The 23,023-nt window shown below is 42.5% G+C and overlaps 1 protein-coding gene across 1 annotated transcript in view; it reads right to left on the bottom strand.

Annotated features, from left to right (window-relative positions):
* LOC311142225 (putative ATP-dependent RNA helicase DDX10) overlaps nt 1–23,023 on the bottom strand; it is a 116,592-nt gene that overhangs the window by 12,765 nt on the left and 80,804 nt on the right. The window contains exon 16 of the mRNA XM_084177832.1: nt 22,360–22,416. Within this exon, the coding sequence (XP_084033958.1) occupies nt 22,360–22,416 (57 nt within the window). The remainder of the gene's footprint in view (nt 1–22,359; nt 22,417–23,023) is intronic.

The raw sequence follows: 23,023 nt of genomic DNA, 5'->3' as shown, positions 1-23,023 counted from the left end.
GCTGCCATTTCCCGCTGCTAGTCTTGCCGTGCAGGGAGAGAGATTCAATGTCTGTACGTGCTGTAAACCAATCCTTTCTGGAAACCTGGCTTTTGTGCGATTCATTTGGAATTCTGCTGACAGAGACTTGCGGTAAGAACAATCCTGTCCATGTGAACAGAATAAAAACAAGAGTTCGCCCTGCCTCATGCTGACATCAGGGTGATTGAAAGAAATCCAACCCCTGATAGAGAGCAGGGAGTACTCAATGAGACTCAAACACAATACCAGTGGGTCCCAACACTAGTTCTTGAAATCAGGTGAGTACTGTATTTTTTTCTAACCTGATCATTATCTACAGATTAACAGCAAACATGCATCATTTCACTCACTTTGCCCAATAGATTAGTAATTACAAAAAAACAAAGCTGACAGTATCATAAACTAAATCTACTGATGAATTGGCAGCATAATGCCACACCACCATGCAGGCCTGTGCGTGGTCTCATCTCATTATCTTCAGTATAGTCTCAGATGTTCAATACAGCCACAGTTAGTGCCATTTCAGCCCCCACTAGGGAGACTTCTGGACTCATTATGACAAGGATGCCTAATTTAGCTGAGCGAGGAGCCAGTGTTTCCTTAGAAACTGAAAACCCTTTTAGGCATATTACAGATACTGTGTGGAAAATAACTGACAATAGTTGCAATAAAATACTCAGAGCACCTTTAGTTGGAAATGTGCTAACATTCGACAGTATATGGCATGCCATGTATTGATTGAAACAAGATATTTAATATTATACAGCGCATTTGGAAAGTATTCAGACCCCTTGACGTTTTCCACATTTTGTTACGCTACAGCCTTATTCTAAAATTGATAAAATTGTTCCCCCCCCCCCCCCCCTCAATCTACACACAATACCCCATAATGACAAAGCAAAAACAGGTTTTTAGAAATGTTTGCACATTTACTACAAATAAAACTGAAATATCACATTTACATAAGCATTCAGACCCTTTTCTCAGTACTTTGTTGAAGCACCTTTGGCAGTGACTACAGCCTCAAGTCTTCTTGGGTATGGGGCTATAAGGCCTGATTGGTGGAGTGCTGCAGAGATGGTTGTCCTTCTTGAAGGTTCTCCCAGCTCCACAGAGGAACTCTGGAGCTCTGTCAGAGTGACCATTGGGTTCTTGGTTACCTCCTTGACCAAGGCCCTTCTCCCCCAATTGCTCACTTTGGCCTGGAGGCCAGCTCTAGGAAGAGTCTTGGTGGTTCCAACCTTCTTCCATTTAAGAATGATGGAGGCCACTGTGTTCTTGGGGACCTTCAATATTGCAGAATTTTTTTGGAACCCTTTCCCAGATCTGTGCCTCGACACAATCCTGTCTCAGAGCTCTACGGCAATTCCTTCGACCTCATGGCTTGGTTTTTGCTCTGACATGCACTGTCAACTGTGGGACCTTATATAGACAGGTGTGTGCCTTTCCAGACCCTGTCCAATAAATAGAATTTACCACAGATGGACTCCAATCCAGTTGTAGAAACATCTCAAGGATGATCAATGGAAACAGGATGCACCTGAGCTCAATTTCGAATCTCATATCAGGGTCTGAATACTGATGTAAATAAGGTATTTCGTTTTTTTTTTTGCTAACATTTTTAAAAACCTGTTTTCGCTTTGTCATTATGGGGTATTGGGTGTAAATAATATTTAATCAATTTTAGAATAAGGCTGTAACGTAACAAAATGTGGAACAAGTCAAGGGGTCTGAACACTTTCCAAATGCACTGTACCTCAGAGCTTTTCAAGGCACCACTACATTAACTCTTAGATGTAAAGTCCCGTTTAGGGGACCTGCGTGGTTCTGGTACCGACTGACATTTTGCACTTAGTTATCAATCTGTGGACACCGTAGATCGAAATGGCTTGCATTGAGTGGTAGCCATGGTTCTCACAGACACAGGAGTATATCTCTTCCGCCTGTGTGACGTAGGATGTGAAATCTGACACCACTTGAAGCTGGGATGTCCCTCCTACCATTTAATTTGCTTTTCCGACCGTCTATCAACTCCTGGCTGAACCCTACGTCACAGCCCGACAAAGCACATGCCTGCAAACCTGACATCGTAGCACAGCAGGAGAGAGTGGTTTTGTCACTCTAGCACATTTATAGGCAGCTTTATAATCGAATCTAAAATAATTCATAGATTTGAAACAAAAATCACTGTCATAGACAGGCAATATTAATATGAGAAGAAAGGAGAGTTCCTAACGAGTTCAGGAAGCCAAGCTGGGATGTCATGATGGTTTAAGATGTCTGACAGTCTACACACACACGCAGAATCCATGCCTGGTGCCAGCTTAGAATGGCTTCAGTAAGAGCTATTGCCTATAAATATTTAAATAAATGCTGTAATCACTTAACATTTAGGAGACCATCAAATGTATGTGACGCTTTAAAACGCCGGAATACTGGGCATACATTAAGGGCACGCTAACCTACAGTGAGTTCATCATCCAGGGATCAGAATTTCAGCCTATTAATTTGCATTGTACAGTATGTTACGGTTACGCTGCTGGAGCCTCGTTACGTCAACCTTTATTAAAGGGTAGGTAGCATAAACGTAACCACATGTAACATATGGATTTGCATTAGTATACACATACAAAGTTTCAATGCAAAGTTACACCTCACTTTTCAATTTTTTTAGTTATTACATAAAACTGATCAGAATTCCGAAGAATGCCGAAGCCATGTCTGATTTTTTTAATTTTCGGGGGTGATGTAATATGGAGAACCCAGCAAGCCAGACTATTCCTTATAAATGTAAACTCCAACAGAAATAACTTCAAATCTATAACTTCAAATTAAACAAATCGCTTGCACCCATGTCTATTGGTTTCAATTTAATTTCCAGCCGACTTAAAAGCAAATACTTATGAATTTATTGTTACAAATCAACTTGCAAGGTTGCTAGCCAACTAGCCTGCTAACGTTAGCCCTACTAGCCTACTAACTTTAACCCTACCAGTCTGCTAACGTTACGTTAGCACTACATGAGTCAGCCAGTTGCTATCAACACCTACAGTAGCTTACAGCTACATTCAAGTAAATCAATGTTTTGGAGAAACAACGCCATCTAACCATTTATCAAAGAATGCTAGCTATATGCAGTTCTCTTTATTATCTTTGCCAGCAAGCTATCCCTAGCTTTGCTTAGCCCTGTAATTTATTTTCATTACCAAACATATTCAACATGTATTGTATGGTAGTGGTTGTATATCGATTACACCTACTGTAGTTGGAAAAAAGCTTGTCCAGTTTTCCAATTATTGTTTACTGGTTTCATGTCTGTATTTCATCACAAGGTGAAGACATTGACCACAGCACACCACACCCTGAGTACCAACCTGTATGGTCTACCACACTGTCTCTCATTAGCACCACCAGCTGAAGAGAGTTCTCCCTAATTGTCTTCCCCATGCCCATTCCCTTGGTGATTATTCATTAGGCCATTGAAGGCTGAAACGTCAAGAAAAAAGAAAAAACCTGACCCAACTATTCTCCTCACGCTCCTGCTGGCTTTCGCAGATTCTGCCATTACTCTCCCGAAGTTGCCGGTAATAGGCTACACGACGAGTCGGTAACCTGTGGAAAGACAATTTATCTTACCATTTCTACCGATCTGCGTGCCAGTTATGGTTTTAATATGCACATTTTCGTAAAACAGTAATTTAATTTATAATAACGTCTTTGTATCTCAAAATCAGTCACGTGGTTAATCAAAATATCCTGATAAAAATAAATATCCTATAAATCACATTGGCTACACATGGCCTGTCTGCAAGGAACTTGAAACATTGTATCAACTATTAACTTGGTCCTGCCCAAAGCTCAAGCTAGCAAACTTGCAACAATATATAAAATATTCTGGGCCCTCAGAGTTTCTAGCGCCAGTGAGCTCAGGACAGATACAGCTGTAGGCTATTTGCGCAAGGGATCAGTGCTCGACTTGGGCAGGAGCTCACCGGAGCTCCTCTTATAGAATATTAGCTCAAAAGTATTGTGGAGCTCCTGCACCTAAATATAAACAGTACCAGCACCCAAAATGAGTACCGGAACCTATTTAAATCCAAGTCAAGCACTGATAAGAAGCCTATTTTATGACATTTCCACGGGATCAGAGCATGACATTTTCCCCTTTCACGCTGAGTGGTTATCGAAAGGGAGAGAGCTGGAAAGATTTTTCAAATACATTTAGGACCTATTGTAATTCTCAATGGATATAAAAACAGATGTCGTTTGCTTGCTGTTTGAGGTGAAGAAAACGTTACTTTGAGAAGCTCCACAGGTCATTAGTGGTGGTGCGTTAAACCAATCAGAAATAATATCAGATCCCCAAACAGTCACATTGATATGCCTACATTTGCGCGCAGGCCAGGTAGCCTATACACCTACTTCTATGCGTGCGCGTCCTTCCTCAACATTGACAGGAGCACTACAAACAAAAGACAATGACTAAATTGACAGAACTCATCAATTGAATTAAATAAACTAAAACTTGTTTCTCGCAAGTGTAGCTTAGGTTGTGTACTCTGCAAACAATGTGCCCACTCCGACTATGACAATAGGAAGACTGGAATAATAATATTGAATGCATTAAAATAAATGACCATAACCAAAGTAACAAACATTGTAGATTAGAAATTACAGGAATTAACGGTTAATGTACTACTGGTGATATATGTACTGGGGAATTGATATACACTAACAATCAAACGCAAACAATTCACACAATGAAGTTATGGCGGGAGAGAGCACATTCTGGAGAGAGAAGTGCATTGTGCATCTAGGCACATGGTCAATCTGACGTCTGCATTGGCCAAGCAGCATTTATGGTGAAATGGCCTCTACAGAAGTCAGGGCAAGAATGGCCTCAGCAGAAGTAAGGGCATTCATACTTCTTGCGCTTTGTGGAGCAGTGCAGAGCTGTTGTCAAGGAAGTGAGTTTGTGTTTATACAGGATGTACCACCCCCACCTACCCTCAATCAATCATGTCAATGTGGAGCTATACAGAGCCCTCCGCATTGTTACAAAATTTGGAGCCTCCGACCACATTTTCGAATCAAGCATAAATTGGCTTTTAGTCTAGGCCTCCGCAATGGATTAGTTCACTGAGATGGGCACATATAAACGTCCCTTTTTCAGGACCCTGTCTTTCAAAGATAATTCGTAAAAATCCAAATAACTTCACAGATCTTCATTGTAAAGGGTTTAAACACTGTTTCCCATGCTTGTTCAATGAACCATAAACAATTAATGAACATGCACCTGTGGAACAGTCGTTAAGACACTAACAGCTTACAGACGGTAGGCAATTAAGGTCACAGTTATGAAAACTTAGGACACTAAAGAGGCCTTTCTACTGACTCTGAAAAACACCAAAAGAAAGATGCCCAGGGTCCCTGCTCATCTGCGTGAACGTGCCTTAGGCATGCTGCAAGGAGGCATGAGGACTGCAGATGTGGCCAGGGCAATAAATTGCAATGTCCGTACTGTGAGACGCCTAAGACGGTGCTACAGGGAGACAGGACGGACAGCTCATTGCCCTCGCAGTGGCAGACCACGTGTAACACCACCTGCACAGGATCGGTACATCCGAACATCACACCTGCGGGACAGGTACAGGATGGCAACAACAACTGCCCGAGTTACACCAGGAACGCACAATCCCTCCATCAGTGCTCAGACTTTCCGCAATAGGCTGAGAGAGGCTAGACTGAGGGCTTGTAGGCCTGTTGTAAGGCAGGTCCTCACCAGACTTAACCGGCAACAACGTTGCCTATGGGCACAAACCCACTGTCGCAGGACCAGACAGGACTGGCAAAAAGGGCTCTTCACTGACGAGTTGTGGTTTTGTCTCACCAGGGGTGATGGTCGGATTCACGTTTATCGTCGAAGGAATGAGCGTTACACCGAGGCCTGTACTCTGGAGCGGGATCGATTTGGAGGTGGAGGGTCTGGGGCGGTGTGTCACAGCATCATCATACTGAGCTTGTTCTCATTGCAGGCAATCTCAACGCTGTGCGTTACAGGGAAGACATCCTCCTCCCTCATGTGGTACCCTTCCTGCAGGCTCATCCTGACATGACCCTCCAGCATGACAATGCCACCAGCCATACTGCTCGTTCTGTGCGGGATTTCCTGCAAGACAGGAATGTCAGTGTTCTGCCATGGCTAGCCTTAGAGCCCGGATCTCAATCCTATTGAGCACGTCTGGGACCTGTTGGATCGGAGGGTGAGGGCAAGGGCCATTCCCCCCAGAAATGTCTGGGAACTTGCAGGTGCCTTGGTGGAAGAGTGGGGTAACATCTCACAGCAAGAACTGGCAAATCTGGTGCAGTCCATGAGGAGGAGATGCACTGCAGGACTGAATGCAGCTGGTGGCCACACCAGATACTGACTGTTACTTTTGATTTTGACTCCCCCTTTGTTCAGGGACACATTATTCAATTTCTGTTAGTCACATGTCTGTGAAACTTGTTCAGTTTATGTCTCAGTTGTTGAATCTTGTTATGTTCATACAAATATTTACACATGTTAAGTTTGCTGAAAATAAATGCAGTTGACAGTGAGGACGTTTCTTTTTTTGCTGAGTTTATATACACACACTACCGGTCAAAAGTTTTAGAACACCTAGTTTCTACATTGTAGAATAATAGTGAAGACATCAAAGCCATGAAATAACACATTAAATCATGTAGTAACCAAGAATAGTGTTAAAATCAAAATATATTGTATATTTGAGATTTTTCAAATAGCTACCCTTTGCCTTGACAGATTTGCACACTCTTGGCATTCTCTCAACCAGCTTCATGAGGTAGTCACCTGGAATGCATTTCAATAAACAGGTGTGCCTTCTTAAAAGTTAATTTGTGGAATTTCTTTCCTTCTTAATGCGTTTGAGCCAATCAGTTGTGTTGTGACAAGGTGGGGGGGTATACAGAAGACAGCCCTATTTGGTAAAAGTCCATATTATGGCAAGAACAGCTCAAATAAGCAAAGATAAACGACAGTCCATTACTTTAAAACATGAAGGTCAGTCATTACGGAATATTTCAAGAACTTTGAAAGTTTCTTCAAGTGCAGTCGCAAAAACCATCAAGCGCTATGATGAAACTGGCTCTCACGAGGACCGCCACTGGACTGGAAGACCAGAGTTCATTAGAGTTACCAGCCTCAGAAATTGCAGCCCAAATAAATGCTACCAAGTTCAAGTAACAGACACATCTTAACATCAACTGTTCAGAGGAGACTGTGTGAAATCAGGCCTTCATGGTCGAATTGCTGCAAAGACACCACTACTAAAGGACACCAATAAGAAGAAGAGACTTGCTTGGGTCAAGAAACACAAGCAATGGACATTAGACCGGTGGAAATGTGCCCTTTGGTCTGGAGTCCAAATTGGAGATCTTTGGTTCCAACCGCCGAGTCTTTGTGAGACGCGGTGTGGGTGTACGGATGATCTCCGTATGTGTATTTCCCACCGTAAAGCATGGAGGAGGAGGTGTTATGGTGTGGGGGTGCTTTGCTGGTGACACTGTCTGTGATTTATTCAGAATTCAAGGCACACTTAACCAGCATGGCTACCACAGCATTCTGCAGCGATACGCCATCCCATCTGGTTTGGGCTTAGTGGGACTATTATTTGTTTTTCAACAGGACAATGACACATACAGCACCCGATGTCACAGGAAGGCCAAAAATATAATCAAGGACATCAACCACCTGAGCCACTGCCTGTTCACCCCGCTATCATCCAGAAGGCGAGGTCAGTACAGGTGCATCAAAGCTGAGACCGAGAGAATGAAAAACAGCTTCTATCTCAAGGCCATCAGACTGTTAAATAGCCATCACTAGCACATTAGAGTATGCTGCTGCCCATTGAAATCACTGGCCACTTTAAGAAATGGAACACTAGTCACTTTAATAATGTTTACATATCTTGCACTACTCATCTCATATGTATATACTGTATTCTATTCTACAATATCTTAGTCCATGCCGCTCTGTCATTGCTTGTCCATATATGTATATATTCTTAAATTCCATTCCTTACTAGTTTTGTGTGTATTGGGTATATGTTGTGAAATTGTTAGATATTACTGCACTGTCGGCGCTAGAAGCACAAGCATTTCGCTACACCCGCTATAACATCTGCTAAACACGTGTATGTGACAAATACAATTTGATTTGATTTGATCCAACACACCTCCAGGCTGTGTAAGGGCTATTTTACAAAGAAGGAAAGTGATGGAGTGCTGCATCAGATGACCTGGCCTCCACAATCCCCTGACCTCACCCAAATTGAGATGGTTTGGGACCGCAGAGTGCAGAGTGAAGGAAAAGCAGCCAACAAGTGTTCAGCATATGTGGGAACTCCTTCAAGACTGTTGGAAAAGCATTCCAGGTGAAGCTGGTTGAGAGAATGCCAAGAGTGTGCAAAGCTGTCATCAAGGCAAAGGGTGGCTATTTGAAGAATCTCAAATATAAAATATATTTTGATTTGTTTAACACTTTTTTGGTTACTACATGATTCCATGTGTGTTATTTCATAGTTTTGATGTCTTCACTATTATTCTACAATGTAGAAAATAGTAAAAATAAAACTCTCGGTCGACCAACAACCTTACAACCAAACAATCGACCAGTCGACTAATTGGGGTCAGCCCTAACTAAAATATAACCACAGATCAAAGCAAAGAGAACAGAGCCTTACAGATTGATGGCTGGGGCCCATCCGATGGTAAAATGTTTAAAAGCGTGCAGGCTGAGTTCTCTAATAAAGCCAGGGGGAGGTGGGCACGTCACCGGCCGATGAAGAGTTGGGGAAATCCCAAATAGATTCCAGATCTCCGTCAGCTAGGGCACTAGCACTAAGCCAAGGTGGATGAAGTTACAAAACTCCCGTAGCCTACTTCAAAGAGAACATGCCAAAAAGTTGACAAAACAAAAAGGAGAACAGATGAGGTACTACAAAATTAGAGCAAGCAGGTATAATTTTCTCTCGTTTTGAGCCCACGGGAAGAAGGCACCAGAGCCTGCTGTGCTAACGAGTTCCCACAAAGTCAGTGAAGAGCATGCTGCATGGCCGCACGTTCCCCATCTGCTTCTTGTTTACATCACACTTCCTGTGATTGGTGGATTGTAGCAGCTCACCACCGCCAACACTTGGTCTGGAATGTAATTACATGCTAGCATGGCTAGTGGCTAAAGTTAGCCAGCTTGAGCTAGCTACTGAGCTAGCATATGAACTCTGTAGCAGAGAGTAGATCCTCCATACGACGTTGAGAAATAGTGCATTGTGGGTAGTTTAGAAGATATCTGGAAATAAGTTAATATGTAATAACCCAAAAACATAACTATGTTTGTACTTATAGGTAACCAGATCGTGGCTACAACTAAGTTAAGTCTTTGACCACACTGTGTTGTTACATTAGTGAGTAAAAACTCATGCTTCTACATCTGCATTGCTTGCTGCCTTGTGTTTTAGGCTCGGTTTCTGAATAAGCACTTTGTTACATCTGCTGATGTAAAAAGGGCTTTATAAATACATTTGATTTGATTTTATGCTTCCTACCATTTAAAGAGGCAGGACAAGGAATTATTATTGAAGGTGGAACAAGGTCATTGATACAATCTTGAAAGAAAAAAAGATGGATTCAAATTCTGTTCATGGGGAGTTGAGTAGTTCAGAGCTACACAGGGTTGAGGTAGGACCATATTCCAATTCAATTAAGGAATTTGCTGATTCATGTATGGGCTCTGTATCAAAATTGGGCCAACAACTATGCAAAAAACACTTACAAAGTGTGGCCACGTCAGATTGAAATCCCAAAGTGGGAGCAATAAGAGAGACAGGTGGACAGATTGATGAGATGAGAGCAAGTTAGTATTTAGCATGACACCACAGCTCACTCTCCCTGGTGGACTTTTATCAAATCTCTTCAGGCCTCTGGTGAAGGATTCTCATTTAGAGCTTCATCTCTGAAAGTCTAACTCCGGAAAATGTTGAAAGCAGTATCAGGCAGCAGGGAGGGAACATTTATTACAAACCTGTCAGACATTAGGCGGTCTGCACTCATTGGTGCATGCAGATCTCCCCCCCTGCATTTCACATCGGTTTTATATAAAAGTAAGACCTAAAAGGCTTTCCGGGATTCAAAAATGCACAATATTATGCTAAATAAAAGAGGGTTTATAGATAATATTGTGAAGGTTATGAGGCTAGGAAGTGAACACATCTGAAAATCCTTGAGTTGATACAGCTCATTAGATAACATTAGTTTCCATCTGGACACCAAAACAATAAACAAAACTAGAATCTGTTCCTTGGTCGGTCAAGCCAAGTAATAAACAATACTTAATATGCTGTGCTTAAAAATAACACTTATTAAGAGATGGGCTTTTGGGTATAGATTGAAAGACACTCATTAGACAACAATAAATAGTAGCTTCGGTTCAGATACCAAATAGATGTGATAACTAAGCACCACCAGGTCCATTGAGAACAGGCTGTCAAGGGGTGGGATGGATACCTCTTCCCTACACCAGTGCCGAGGCATCGATTGGATGATTAATCGCTGCATCCACACACCTGCATTTGCATATGCTTGCTATGCGAGGTATCCCCAAGTGAGACTGGGGAAAGAATGGACATGACAGCTGCCATCTTGAACCTGTGGACGGCCTCCTGAAATGGATGACAACAGCTGCTTTCCAGGCATCTCTGACTCAGTCGGATATAACCATTCCAGGGGGAGCAGAGAAACACTTTGGATTGGCCATCACTGGGCAGCTGCCATATTCTCTGCAAAGCTGACTTTTAAATGGCAACAAAGAGCGGTTACCTCTTCCAACTTCAATTTCTGATGCAGAGAGTCCGGGCATTGTGGCTTTCTTGGCATGACATCACAATAATACACTTCTCTTGGGTGGAAGTGAGACGAGCAAAATGCCATCTGTCCGAAGTGGGGGCTTTGTTTGATAAATCTTGGTCTTAGGAGATGTCTATTTAAAAGCATGGGAGTGGGGGTCCATCTGCTCTCATTGGTGTTTTATTCAGATTCGCTCAAATGTCAGCGAGCTAAATGTGCTAACTGGCCTCGGTAGGGCCAGTATCAAAATGTTTATGTTTGTGCACTGGTCTGTGTGACGATAAGGGTCTCCAAAGACTTACAGATTTGTATATGAAATATTCTTTACATGACTGCACTGTGTAACATATTGGGAAGCACTTCACATAAAGTACATAAAATCAACATAAAGTATATGCATAAAATCATCAACCAACCAACTTCAAACACATGGTAACTGAAATAACTCCATGGTAAGCGTTAGCATTTTAGTTTGAGGACAGTCACCTCAGTTGACAGAAGCGTATGGATTATTGCCATGACTTGTTATGCCAGGAGTCAATGTCAATGTTATCACTGGGACAAAGCCTACATGAGAGAGGCCGTTAAATTATTATTATTTGTTACAATCTATTGCTTTGAAAGTCAACCTCCTCCTTTCAAGGCACCAAAGCTCTTTTGTAACAAATCTTTCAAATCCCTTGCTTCTGAAGACCAGCAGAGTCCGCAGCAGTGGAGTTCATAAAAGTCTTAAACCCATGAGGATGGTCGCAGGGTACTGGAGGGGTGAGAAGAGTTTGAGCAGTCTCCGGCTACTGTTCCACCAATTCGGTGCCTTTTGAGAAGTGTAACTTGGTCAAAAAAACGTTTGATTTCACCTAATTTGAACATTGTCATAAAGAGCACATGTTGAACTTTAGAAAAAAACAAGTTTTCCCATCTCAAGAGGTTAAATACAAAAATGACTATAGTAAGTGCCTATTAAGTGCCAAATAAAGTAAAAAGGTTGACCGTAACAGGGTTGACGATTTCATCTAAATCAGCCATAAATCCCCTCATGACAGGGTGAATGGAAGTTTGTGTGCAACAGGGAGTGTCAATTGAACGCAAGCTTCAAATGTTTTTCTCTTGTTAAAAAAATTATAGCCTGTCTATCTATCGGTAACAGGGTTGACGTGTTATGCTCAACCCACTCAGTTTCCCACCTCAAAACACCAGAAAATTGACAAAAATAGTAGAACAAGCTCAGCTGCTTTTATACTAATAGTTTCACCATTTTAAAACGAAAGTTCAGTTCACGTAACATGGTTGACCTTAAAATGGAGGGACAGACGTAAATGATTCACTAATCATACGAAATAAATAATAATCTTCAGAAATGACTTTGTCAAAGCAACAAAATAATTAGGGCTTTACAATGATGGTGAAAACTTCCGAGACATTTTGGGGTTAAAATCTTCCAAGAAGTCACAGAGGGTGCACAGAGGGACATGTCAAAACGCTCAAGTCTTTATTCATTTATTGAATTCTCTGTGGACTAAATTAAAGGGCACTTCATTAAATATAACAGGCTTTGAAAATTCAATTTTGGTGCACAATTTCTACTTAAAATATCAAAGGGCAAAAGGTTTAAGTAGAAATTGCGTATGGAGATTGATTTCTATCAAAATGTTTAATATATATTAGCAGTAAGTCACAAACAAAAGATGTGTTTTGAAAATACAGAATGGTACTTTCTTTCCAGATTAACACAGCACATTTTACAAACATATTTCTTGCTTTGCAAACACAATAACTCCCTTTCCTCCTCACCTTTCCTGACGAGTTTCAGAAGAAAGTTCTTTGTTTCTGGCCATTTTGAGCCTGTAATCGAACCCACAATTGCTGATGCTCCAGATACTCAACTAGTCTCAAGAAGGCCAGTTTTATTGCTTCTTTAATCAGCACAACAGTTTTCAGCTGTGCTAACATAATTGCAAAAGGGTTTTCTAATGATCAATTAGCTTTTTTAAATGATAAACTTGGATTAGCAAACACAACGTGCCATTGGAACACAGGACTGATGGTTGCTAATAATGGGCCTCTGTACGCCTATGTAGATATTCCATTAAAAATCAGCCGTTTCCAGCTACAATAGCCATTTACAACATTAACAATGTCTACACTGTATTTCTGATCATTTGGTGTTATTTTAATGGACAAAAAAAAATATTTTCTTTCAAAAACAAGGACATTTCTAAGTGACCCCAAACTTTTGAACGGTAGTGTATTTCTCTGACTGATCAAAACTCGTTTTCTCATGCTCTTGTCTCTATGCAGCAGACATACACTGAGTTTACAAAACATTAGGAACTATTCTTTCCATGACAGACTGACCAGGTGAAAGCTATGATCCCTTATAAATCCACTTCAATCAGTGTTGATGAAGGGGAGGAGACAGGTTAAAGAAGGATTTTTAAGCCTTGAGACAATTGAGACATGGATTGTGTATGTGTGCCATTCAGAGGGTGAATGGGCAAGACAAAAGATTGAAGTGCCTTTGGACATGGTATGGTAGTAGGTACCAGACGCACCGGTTTAAGTGTGTCAAGAACTGCAACACTGCTGGGTTTTTCACGCTCAACAGTTTCCCGTGTGTATCAAGAATGGTCCACCACCCACAGGACATCCAGCCAACTTACATTTTTACATTTTAGTCATTTAGCAGACGCTCTTATCCAGAGCGACTTACAGTTAGTGAGTGCATACATTTTTCATACTGGCCCCCTGTGGGAATCAAACCCACAACCCTGGCGTTGCAAGCGCCATGCTCTACCAACTGAGCTACAGGAGGCCTTGACACAACTGTGGGAAGCATTGAAGTCAACATGGGCCAGCATCCCTGTGGAACGCTTTCGACACCTTGTAGAGTCAATGCCCCGACTAATTGAGACTGAGGGCAAAAGGGAGTGCAACTCAATATAAGGAAGTTATTCCTAATGTTTTGTACATTCAGTGTATAGTGAGCAATATGTTGGAACATCAAATTGCAATAAAATCGATGTACCGAATCGCAATACATATCGTTTCGGCACCTAAGTATTGTGATATCGTATCATGAGGTCCCTATTAAATGGGTTTCCATCGCATTTTCAACTCTACTGGTGGTTTTATCCCAATTGTTTTTTGCGTTACATAGCAAATGTGCCCACTCTGGTCTTGGCACAAACGCTCTAGCCAACAGCTCGCAGTACAATGCTAGTAGGCTACCTAGATGAGATTATTATTTGTCAAAAATCAGTCAAGCGTGGATCATCATGTCACCAGAATAAGACCCCCAATATTTATTGGAAAGGAGCATCAAGCTCATCACCATGCACTTTCACCACCCTGTGAAGTTGATCATAACTAATTTCATGTGTAGCCTAATAAACAGCGTTTCCACCATCATTTATTGCATAGTTAATTTTACAGACAAAAAAAGCTCCCACTTTATCTAGTGTATTTTGTTTTGTCCACATTGAAACTGTACCGATAAATTAGGTGTTTCTATTAGGTATGTCGTGAATTTTTTTTATCCGATATGCACTTTACTCACATTAAAAGGTTGGCTGGAAACCTGGTTAGTATGCCATTTATTTTCAACTCTTAAAGTGGAATTTAAACTCCCTTCAGCTGACTAAATTTAAATGGAGTGGACTCCCAATCCTATTGTGGACAGAGGTTGTTTCTAGACTTGACAGTTTATGCAGCTTTTGTATTCTGATAATCGAGTTCTGATTATAAAATTCCGAACATGTCATGAGTCTACATTTAAATGTGTCCACATTGTGTCTGTTCCCGCACTATTTTGAAATATGCATTCTACAAACGGTGGAATAGGCAAAACATGATAACACAACAGCTGATGGCAGTAGCTAACTACTATAGCTAAGTAACCAGCTAACCTCTGTTGCTAGCCAGCAAGCTAGCACGCAACGCTAAAGGGATTGCAAACGAGTTAGCATAACTCTAGCCAAACAAAAAAACATTTTCCTAAACATTAGCTAGCATTTAAGAGGCAAGCAAAAGCATTCCCCACACGCTAGGAAGGTATTTCCTCCAACGTTATAATGAAAAAGGTGCCTCTAGGTCCCAAAACACACACTATTTGGGGACTTGTGGGAGGCGTGCTGAAAGCACAATGTGCTTTCGGTAGCCTGATTGCGTCCAGACTGAGGATAAATCTGCACTCAATGCATCCCTAACCACCTCCTGAAGTGGTCAGACAGATCTGAACTCAATCAGACCACAAAGCGACTTTTGTGTGTCGAGACTCGTCTTTTCAATGCGAGCTTCGTATTCTGATAGCAGAAGTCGCATGTACAGTTGAAGTCGGAAGTTTACATACACTTAGGTTGGAGTCATTAAAACTTGTTTTTCAACCACTCCACAAATTTCTTATTAACAAACTATAGTTTTGCCAAGTCTTTTAGGACATCTACTTTGTGCATGACACAAGTCATTTTTCCAACAATTGTTTACAAACAGATTATTTCACTTATAATTCACTGTATCACAATTCCAGTGGGTCAGAAGTTTACATACACTAAGTTGACTGTGCCTTTAACCAGCTTGGAAAATTCCAGAAAAATGTAATGGGTTTAGAAGCTTCTGATAGGCTAATTGACATAATTTGAGTCAATTGAAGGTGTACCTGTGGATGTATTTCAAGGCCTACCTTCAAACTCAGTGGCTCTTTGCTTGACATCATTGGAAAATCAAAAGAAATCCGCCAAGACCTAAGAAAAAAAATTGTAGACCTCCACAAGTCTGGTTCATCCTTCGGAGCAATTTCCAAACACCTGAAGGTACCACGTTCATCTGTACAAACAATAGTACGCAAGTATATACATAGTTGAATGTGCTGACAACAAAATCACACAAAAATTATCAATGGAAATCAAATTTATCAACCCATGGAGGTCTGGATTTGGAGTCACCCTCATAATTAAAGTGGAAAACCACACTACAGGCTGATCCAACTTTGATGTAATGTCCTTAAAACAAGTCAAAATGAGGCTCAGTAGTGTGTGTGGCCTCCACATGCCTGTATGACCTCCCTACAACGCCTGGGCATGCTCCTGATGAGGTGGCGGATGGTCTCCTGATGGATCTCCTACCGGACCTGGATGATGTCCCAGATGTGCTCAATTGGATTCAGGTCTGGGGAACGGGCGGGCCAGTCCATAGCATCAATGCCTTCCTCTTGCAGGAACTGCTGACAAACTCCAGCCACATGAGGTCTAGCATTGTCTTGCATTAGGAGGAACCCAGGGCCAACCGCACCAGCATATGGTCTCACAAGGGGTCTGAGGATCTCATCTCGGTACCTAATAGCAGTCAGGCTACCTCCGGCGAGCACATGGAGGGCTGTGCGGCCCCCCAAAGAAATGCCACCCCACACCATGACTGACCCACCGCCAAACCGGTCATGCTGGAGGATGTTGCAGGCAGCAGAACGTTCTCCACGGCATCTCCAGACTCTGTCACATGTGCTCAGTGTGAACCTGCTTTCATCTGTGAAGAGCACAGGGCGCCAGTGGCGAATTTGCCAATCTTGGTGTTCTCTGGCAAATGCCAAACGTCCTGCACGGTGTTGGGCTGTAAACACAACCCCCACCTGTGGACGTCGGGCCCTCATACCAACCTCATGGAGTCTGTTTCTGACCGTTTGAGCAGACGCATGCACATTTGTGGCCTGCTGGAGGTCATTTTGCTTGGCTCTGGCAGTGCTCCTCCTGCTCCTCCTTGCACAAAGGCGGAGGTAGCAGTCCTGCTGCTGGGTTGTTGCCCTCCTACGGCCTCCTCCACGTCTCCTGATGTACTGGCCTGTCTCCTGGTAGCGCCTCCATGCTCTGGACACTACGCTGACAGACACAGCAAACCTTCTTGCCACAGCTCGCATTGATGTGCCATCCTGGATGAGCTGCACTACCTGAGCCACTTGTGTGGGTTGTAGACTCCGTCTCATGCTACCACTAGAGTGAAAGCACCGCCAGCATTCAAAAGTGACCAAAACATCAGCCAGGAAGCATAGGAACTGAGAAGTGGTCTGTGGTCACCACCTGCAAAACCAGTCCTTTATTGGGGGTGTCTTGCTAATTGCCTATAATTTCCACCTGTTGTCTATTCCATTTGCACAACAGCATGTGAAATGTATTGTCAATCAGTGTTGCTTCCTAAGTGGACAGTTTGATTTCACAGAAGTGTGATTGACTTGGAGTTACATTGTGTTATTTAAGTGTTCCCTTTATTTTTTTGAGCAGTGTATATACACAGTAACACGAGTCCTATATCGACATAACCTGAAAGGCCGCTCAGCAAGGAAGAAGCCACTGCTCCAAAACCGCCATAAAAAAGCCAGACTACGGTTTGCAACTGCACATGTGGACAAAGATCGTACTTTTTGGAGAAATGTCCTCTGGTCTGATGAAACAAAAATAGAACTGTTTGGCCATAATGACCATCGTTATGTTTGGAGGAAAAAGGGGGACGCTTGCAAGCCGAAGAACACCATCCCAACCGTGAAGCACGGGGGTGGCAGCATCATGCTGTGGGGGTGCTTTGCTGCAGGAGGGACTGGTGCACTTCACAAAATAGATGGCATCATGAGGAAGGAAAATTATGAGGATATATTGAAGCAACATCTCAAGACATCAGTCAGGAAGTTAAAGCTTGGTCGCAAATGTGTCTTCCAAATGGACAATGACCCCAAGCACACTTCCAAAGTTGTGGCAAAATGGCTTAAGGACAACAACGTCAAGGTATTGGAGTGGCCATCACAAAGCCCTCAATCCTATAGAAAATGTGTGGGCAGAACTGAAAAAGCGTGTGCGAGCAAGGAAGCCTCTGTCAGGAGGAATGGGCCAAAATTCACCCAACTTATTGTGGGAAGCTTGTGGAAGGCTACCTGAAACGTTTGACCCAAGTTAAACAATTTAAAGGCAATGCTACCAAATACTAATTGAGTGTATGTAAACTTCTGACCCACTGGGAATGTGATTAAATAAATAAAAGCTGAAATAAATAATTCTCTCCACTATTATTCTGACATTTCACATTCTTAAAATAAAGTGGTAATCCTAACTGACCTAAGACAGGGAATTTTTACTAGGATTAAATGTCAGGAATTGTGAAAAACTGAGTTTAAATGTATTTGGCTAAGGTGTATGTAAACTTCAACTGTAAGTTTCAAGTGTAGACACGACTAGAGACAGTAGGGTTTGAGTGAGGACTCATCAGGACTTTGACCACCACATAGCCTATACATTTGTTACGAAAATAAAATCAGAGAGCTGTCACTTGGAACGTAATCTCTCGTGGACAGACGCATGTAACATAACGGGCATCATTGAATCTGTCAACAGACTGTGGGATGCGATGACTAACAAGGAACTTTGTTCTGGTGCGCAGATTTCTCGTCACTGATCATTTGGACAAATCACGATTTTGCAGGTGTTCGCATCTTTCGAATTTCGGAAGGGGACATTTGTCCCATAGACTTGCCCGTAACTTGCAAAGAAAGGGGGGTGGAGCTACCGGCTGCTTCCACTCCTCGTTTTAGTATATTTTCTAACACGTCTCCCCCTAAAACTTAATCAAACATCTGACGCAATTACGCAAGATTTAATTTTTACCGAAATTACTGGGTACCAGATACAAAAAATTAGGTTTACTTTCAGATTTTCATTACTTCATATGGGTAAATAAATACAGAGTTAATGGCTTCCACCTCAAGCGAAGACAAGTCCTCCATCTACTTTCAGCTGAGCACCCAATAGTTAACAGTGAGATTAATTATTGTTTTGGGACACAGGTAAACAAGCTGCTGAAGCCCATTGGAATGCAGATCTGAATGCAGCAGAGCTTCTCTGGGGCTGGTTGGGCCTCAGTGACAGATTGGGTGGCACAGGTTTATGTGCAGGTGGCTGATACCAAACACATGATTAATTCTGCATCAATCCTCTGGATTTAACATATTCCTGTGAGAAAGCATGAGCATGAGCCCAGTCATTTGTCAGAGCCAAACCTAACATTCACATTTTTATAATATCCTTAAGTTATCCAACTTCTGAGCGTTGTGCTTAAATAATGAATAATAGCACCCTTAGAAACAATATGTTTTTTCTCTGCCCAGAGAACATCTAAATGAAATAACTCCGGGGACAACACAACTACACAAAACTTTAAATGACAAAAAAAAAACGTATAACTCCCTCAAGGACAGTGTAGAAGGCACTACATTTTGTTAACATACAGTGGGGGAAAAAAGTATTTAGTCAGCCACCAATTGTGCAAGTTCTCCCACTTAAAAAGATGAGAGGCCTGTAATTTTCACCATAGGTACACGTCAACTATGACAGACAAAATGAGAAAAAAAAATCCAGAAAATCACATTGTAGGATTTTTAATGAATTTATTTGCAAATTATGGTGGAAAATAAGTATTTGGTCAATAACAAAAGTTTCTCAATACTTTGTTATATACCCTTTGTTGGCAATAAGACAGGTCAAACGTTTTCTGTAAGTCTTCACAAGGTTTTCACACACTGTTGCTGGTATTTTGGCCCATTCCTCGATGCAGATCTCCTCTAGAGCAGTGATGTTTTGGGGCTGTCGCTGGGCAACACGGACTTTCAACTCCCTCCAAAGATTTTCTATGGGGTTGAGATCTGGAGACTGGCTAGGCCACTCCAGGACCTTGAAATGCTTCTTACGAAGCCACTCCTTCGTTGCCCGGGCGGTGTGTTTGGGATCATTGTCATGCTGAAAGACCCAGCCACATTTCATCTTCAATGCCCTTGCTGATGGAAGGAGGTTTTCACTCAAAATCTCACGATACATGGCCCCATTCATTCTTTCCTTTACACGGATCAGTCGTCCTGGTCCCTTTGCAGAAAAACAGCCCCAAAGCATGATGTTTCCACCCCCATGCTTCACAGTAGGTATGGTGTTCTTTGGATGCAACTCAGCATTCTTTGTCCTCCAAACACGACGAGTTGAGTTTTTACCAAAAAGTTCTATTTTGGTTTCATCTGACCATATGACATTCTCCCAATCCTCTTCTGGATCATCCAAATGCACTCTAGCAAACTTCAGACGGGCCTGGACATGTACTGGCTTAAGCAGGGGGACACGTCTGGCACTGCAGGATTTGAGTCCCTGGCGGCGTAGTGTGTTACTGATGGTAGGCTTTGTTACCTTGGTCCCAGCTCTCTGCAGGTCATTCACTAGGTCCCCCTGTGTGGTTCTGGGATTTTTGCTCACCGTTCTTGTGATCATTTTGACCCCACGGGGTGAGATCTTGCGTGGAGCCCCAGATCGAGGGAGATTATCAGTGGTCTTGTATGTCTTCCATTTCCTAATAATTGCTCCCACAGTTGATTTCTTCAAACCAAGCTGCTTACCTATTGCAGATTCAGTCTTCCCAGCCTGGTGCAGGTCTACAATTTTGTTTCTGGTGTCCTTTGACAGCTCTTTGGTCTTGGCCATAGTGGAGTTTGGAGTGTGACTGTTTGAGGTTGTGGACAGGTGTCTTTTATACTGATAACAAGTTCAAACAGGTGCCATTAATACAGGTAATGAGTGGAGGACAGAGGAGCCTCTTAAAGAAGAAGTTACAGGTCTGTGAGAGCCAGAAATCTTGCTTGTTTGTAGGTGACCAAATACTTATTTTCCACCATAATTTGCAAATAAATTCATAAAAAATCCTACAATGTGATTTCCTGGATTTTTTTCTCTCAATTTGTCTGTCATAGTTGACGTGTACCTATGATGAAAATTACAGGCCTCTCTCATCTTTTTAAGTGGGAGAACTTGCACAATTGGTGGCTGACTAAATACTTTTTTTCCCCACTGTACCATATCTGACCCAAGACTTTCCCAATTCCCTCCAAATCTTTAACAAACCTATGAAGCAATAACGTCTCCAACATTTTGCTCTGCTTTAGCCTGGATAAGTCTGGCCTGCTGCCTTATTGAGGCCACCGTTGTTGCGCTCGCAGGCTTTGGGAACAGTGTTAGGGATGATAAATTAAAGGACAGTGGAGAGTTGAAGGCCCTTTACCCAGTGGAGACAGCCTGTAATCCTCGAATTGTCTCTGTGTGCGAGGGGAAGGACGGCAGCGGGAGAAGTGTTCGGCATTGCGGAGCATGGGTCAATACACACAACCCCCATTTATACCAGGAAGAACCGGCCTGGTTTAACGTGCAGTTGGTAAAATATGAGAGCAGACTTGTAATGGAGAAAGCTACTTAAAAAATCTGCCTGATTTAAAGAAAGATGGGAAATGTGGCTTCTGAACCCAATGAAAGGCAGGATAATTGGAAAGTGTCAATAAATGTCTGATTTAACCCAATAGGAGGTTTTTATGTGGACGCCGGGGAGACTCCACTGAGTCGAACAATAATCCTGCACATCACGCTGCATTCAGATGTTGCATTTTCCCTGTGTCCACTTATCTGGTGGATTTGTCTCCCGTATCACTGACAAGGCAAAATAGGAGAGCTAAAAAGAGCAAAAGAGGTAGGCTATACACCAGAGTAATAGGAGGCAACAGAAGACTTATCAGTTGAGCTACCGGAACCAGGATTAGAGAAATGCCGCCCTAACACCTCCAGAGTATCTATCGCTGTAAACCAGCATTAATGTAAGAGAGAAAGGGAGAGAAATAAAGAGCTTGCATGGTAATCCTGCTGAGGCTGAAGACAGTTTTCATTTTCACATTACGCAAGACGAATCCAGCAGGCGAGCAGACTGACACGAGCTGAGAAGAGGGGGATTTAATATTACACTGAGAGGAAGAGAGGCACTCTTCTCTGCTGAAGACACCCCGGATGCTTTGTGACAGGGGTCTTACGTAAGACATAAGACAAGGCACTTCTCCCTCATCGTCTCATCCTCGCCCTCCCTCGTAGGTGGCAGGAGTGGAGCTGTGACTCAGCTGGAGACAGACTCTATGGAGTGTTTGGTACCCTTTTGTGAAGATATAACACTTCACATGACTCACTAGAGGAGCTGACATTGATGACCATGTAAAGTACTGTACCATTGTGCTCGTCCCATTCTTTCCTCAATTAATTCTGTTCGAATCTGAAAGCTAAGTGCTACATCGGCGACGGGGGACTCTGCATTCCATGTTTGACATAGGGTAAAAAGGAGAGCATGTTCTTCTACCTTTGTTACAAAGACGAGGGGGAAGAGTGGGCCCCTCACCTTTAAAGACTGCCTCCCCTGTTGGAGCTAGACTGGAGTTCAATAGCGGCCTCCTGACAGAAGTATAACTTTAAACACCCAAGGTTGAATGTAGCGTGAGTGAAGAGGAGCTAGTGCCTGGAATCAAACCCATTCACGGTGTGATGGATATGCTTTTCTGGGTGTGATGGGGGTGGGAGGGAAGAAATTGTGCTGTAAAATGGAGGCGAGACGGAGACTTACCTCAGTGTGCTGCTTGCTGGCTTCTCGTCTGGCAGCCTTCTCCTTCAGTCTCTTCTCCTGTGAGAAAGAAGAGAGAGAGAATGAGTTAAGAGCAATGTCAGTCTGACCAGATTTTGGTGTTGCATAGAGCAGTTTAATCCATGCCTTTCAGGGCAGGTTGTTTTTTGGTGAAATGGACGTAATTCATTAGATTGTCAGCGATTCCATGAGAGGATATGCTTTCACTTTTTTTGTTCAATGTAGCTTTTATTTTATGATGAGTTACATTCTCTGGGAAATTGGCCATGAGTCATAGGAGAGAGAGGGGGCGAGAGGACGGAAAGAGAGCAGTGCGACAGAGGAGTGGAGGTCAGACAGGTCGCAATCAGAGTATCGAGAGGTAGCCACGTCCTTCAAGCGGGAAACCAAACACCAAACAAACTGACTTGCAAAACACAGTCCAAAATAAAGCAGACCTCTGCCATCAATATTCTGCCAAAACTGCACATTTCAGGGAGAACTGATCACAGTAAACAACTTGACACTGGAGTGAAACCCCCCGCTGGAGGGGGAAATAAGGATAGTGTGTGAAAACGGAAGCCTACTTAGATGCAGAGGGAGTGTAGCTAGTTACCCTTTAAAGAAATAATACAATTTGATTTTGGAGTGTTGCTAGTTACCCTTT

The sequence above is a fragment of the Coregonus lavaretus genome, assembly GCF_964263955.1.
Source record: "Coregonus lavaretus genome assembly, chromosome: 15".
NCBI classification, from domain to species: Eukaryota; Metazoa; Chordata; class Actinopteri; order Salmoniformes; family Salmonidae; genus Coregonus; species Coregonus lavaretus.
This window is presented reverse-complemented; position numbering and strand designations above follow the sequence as displayed.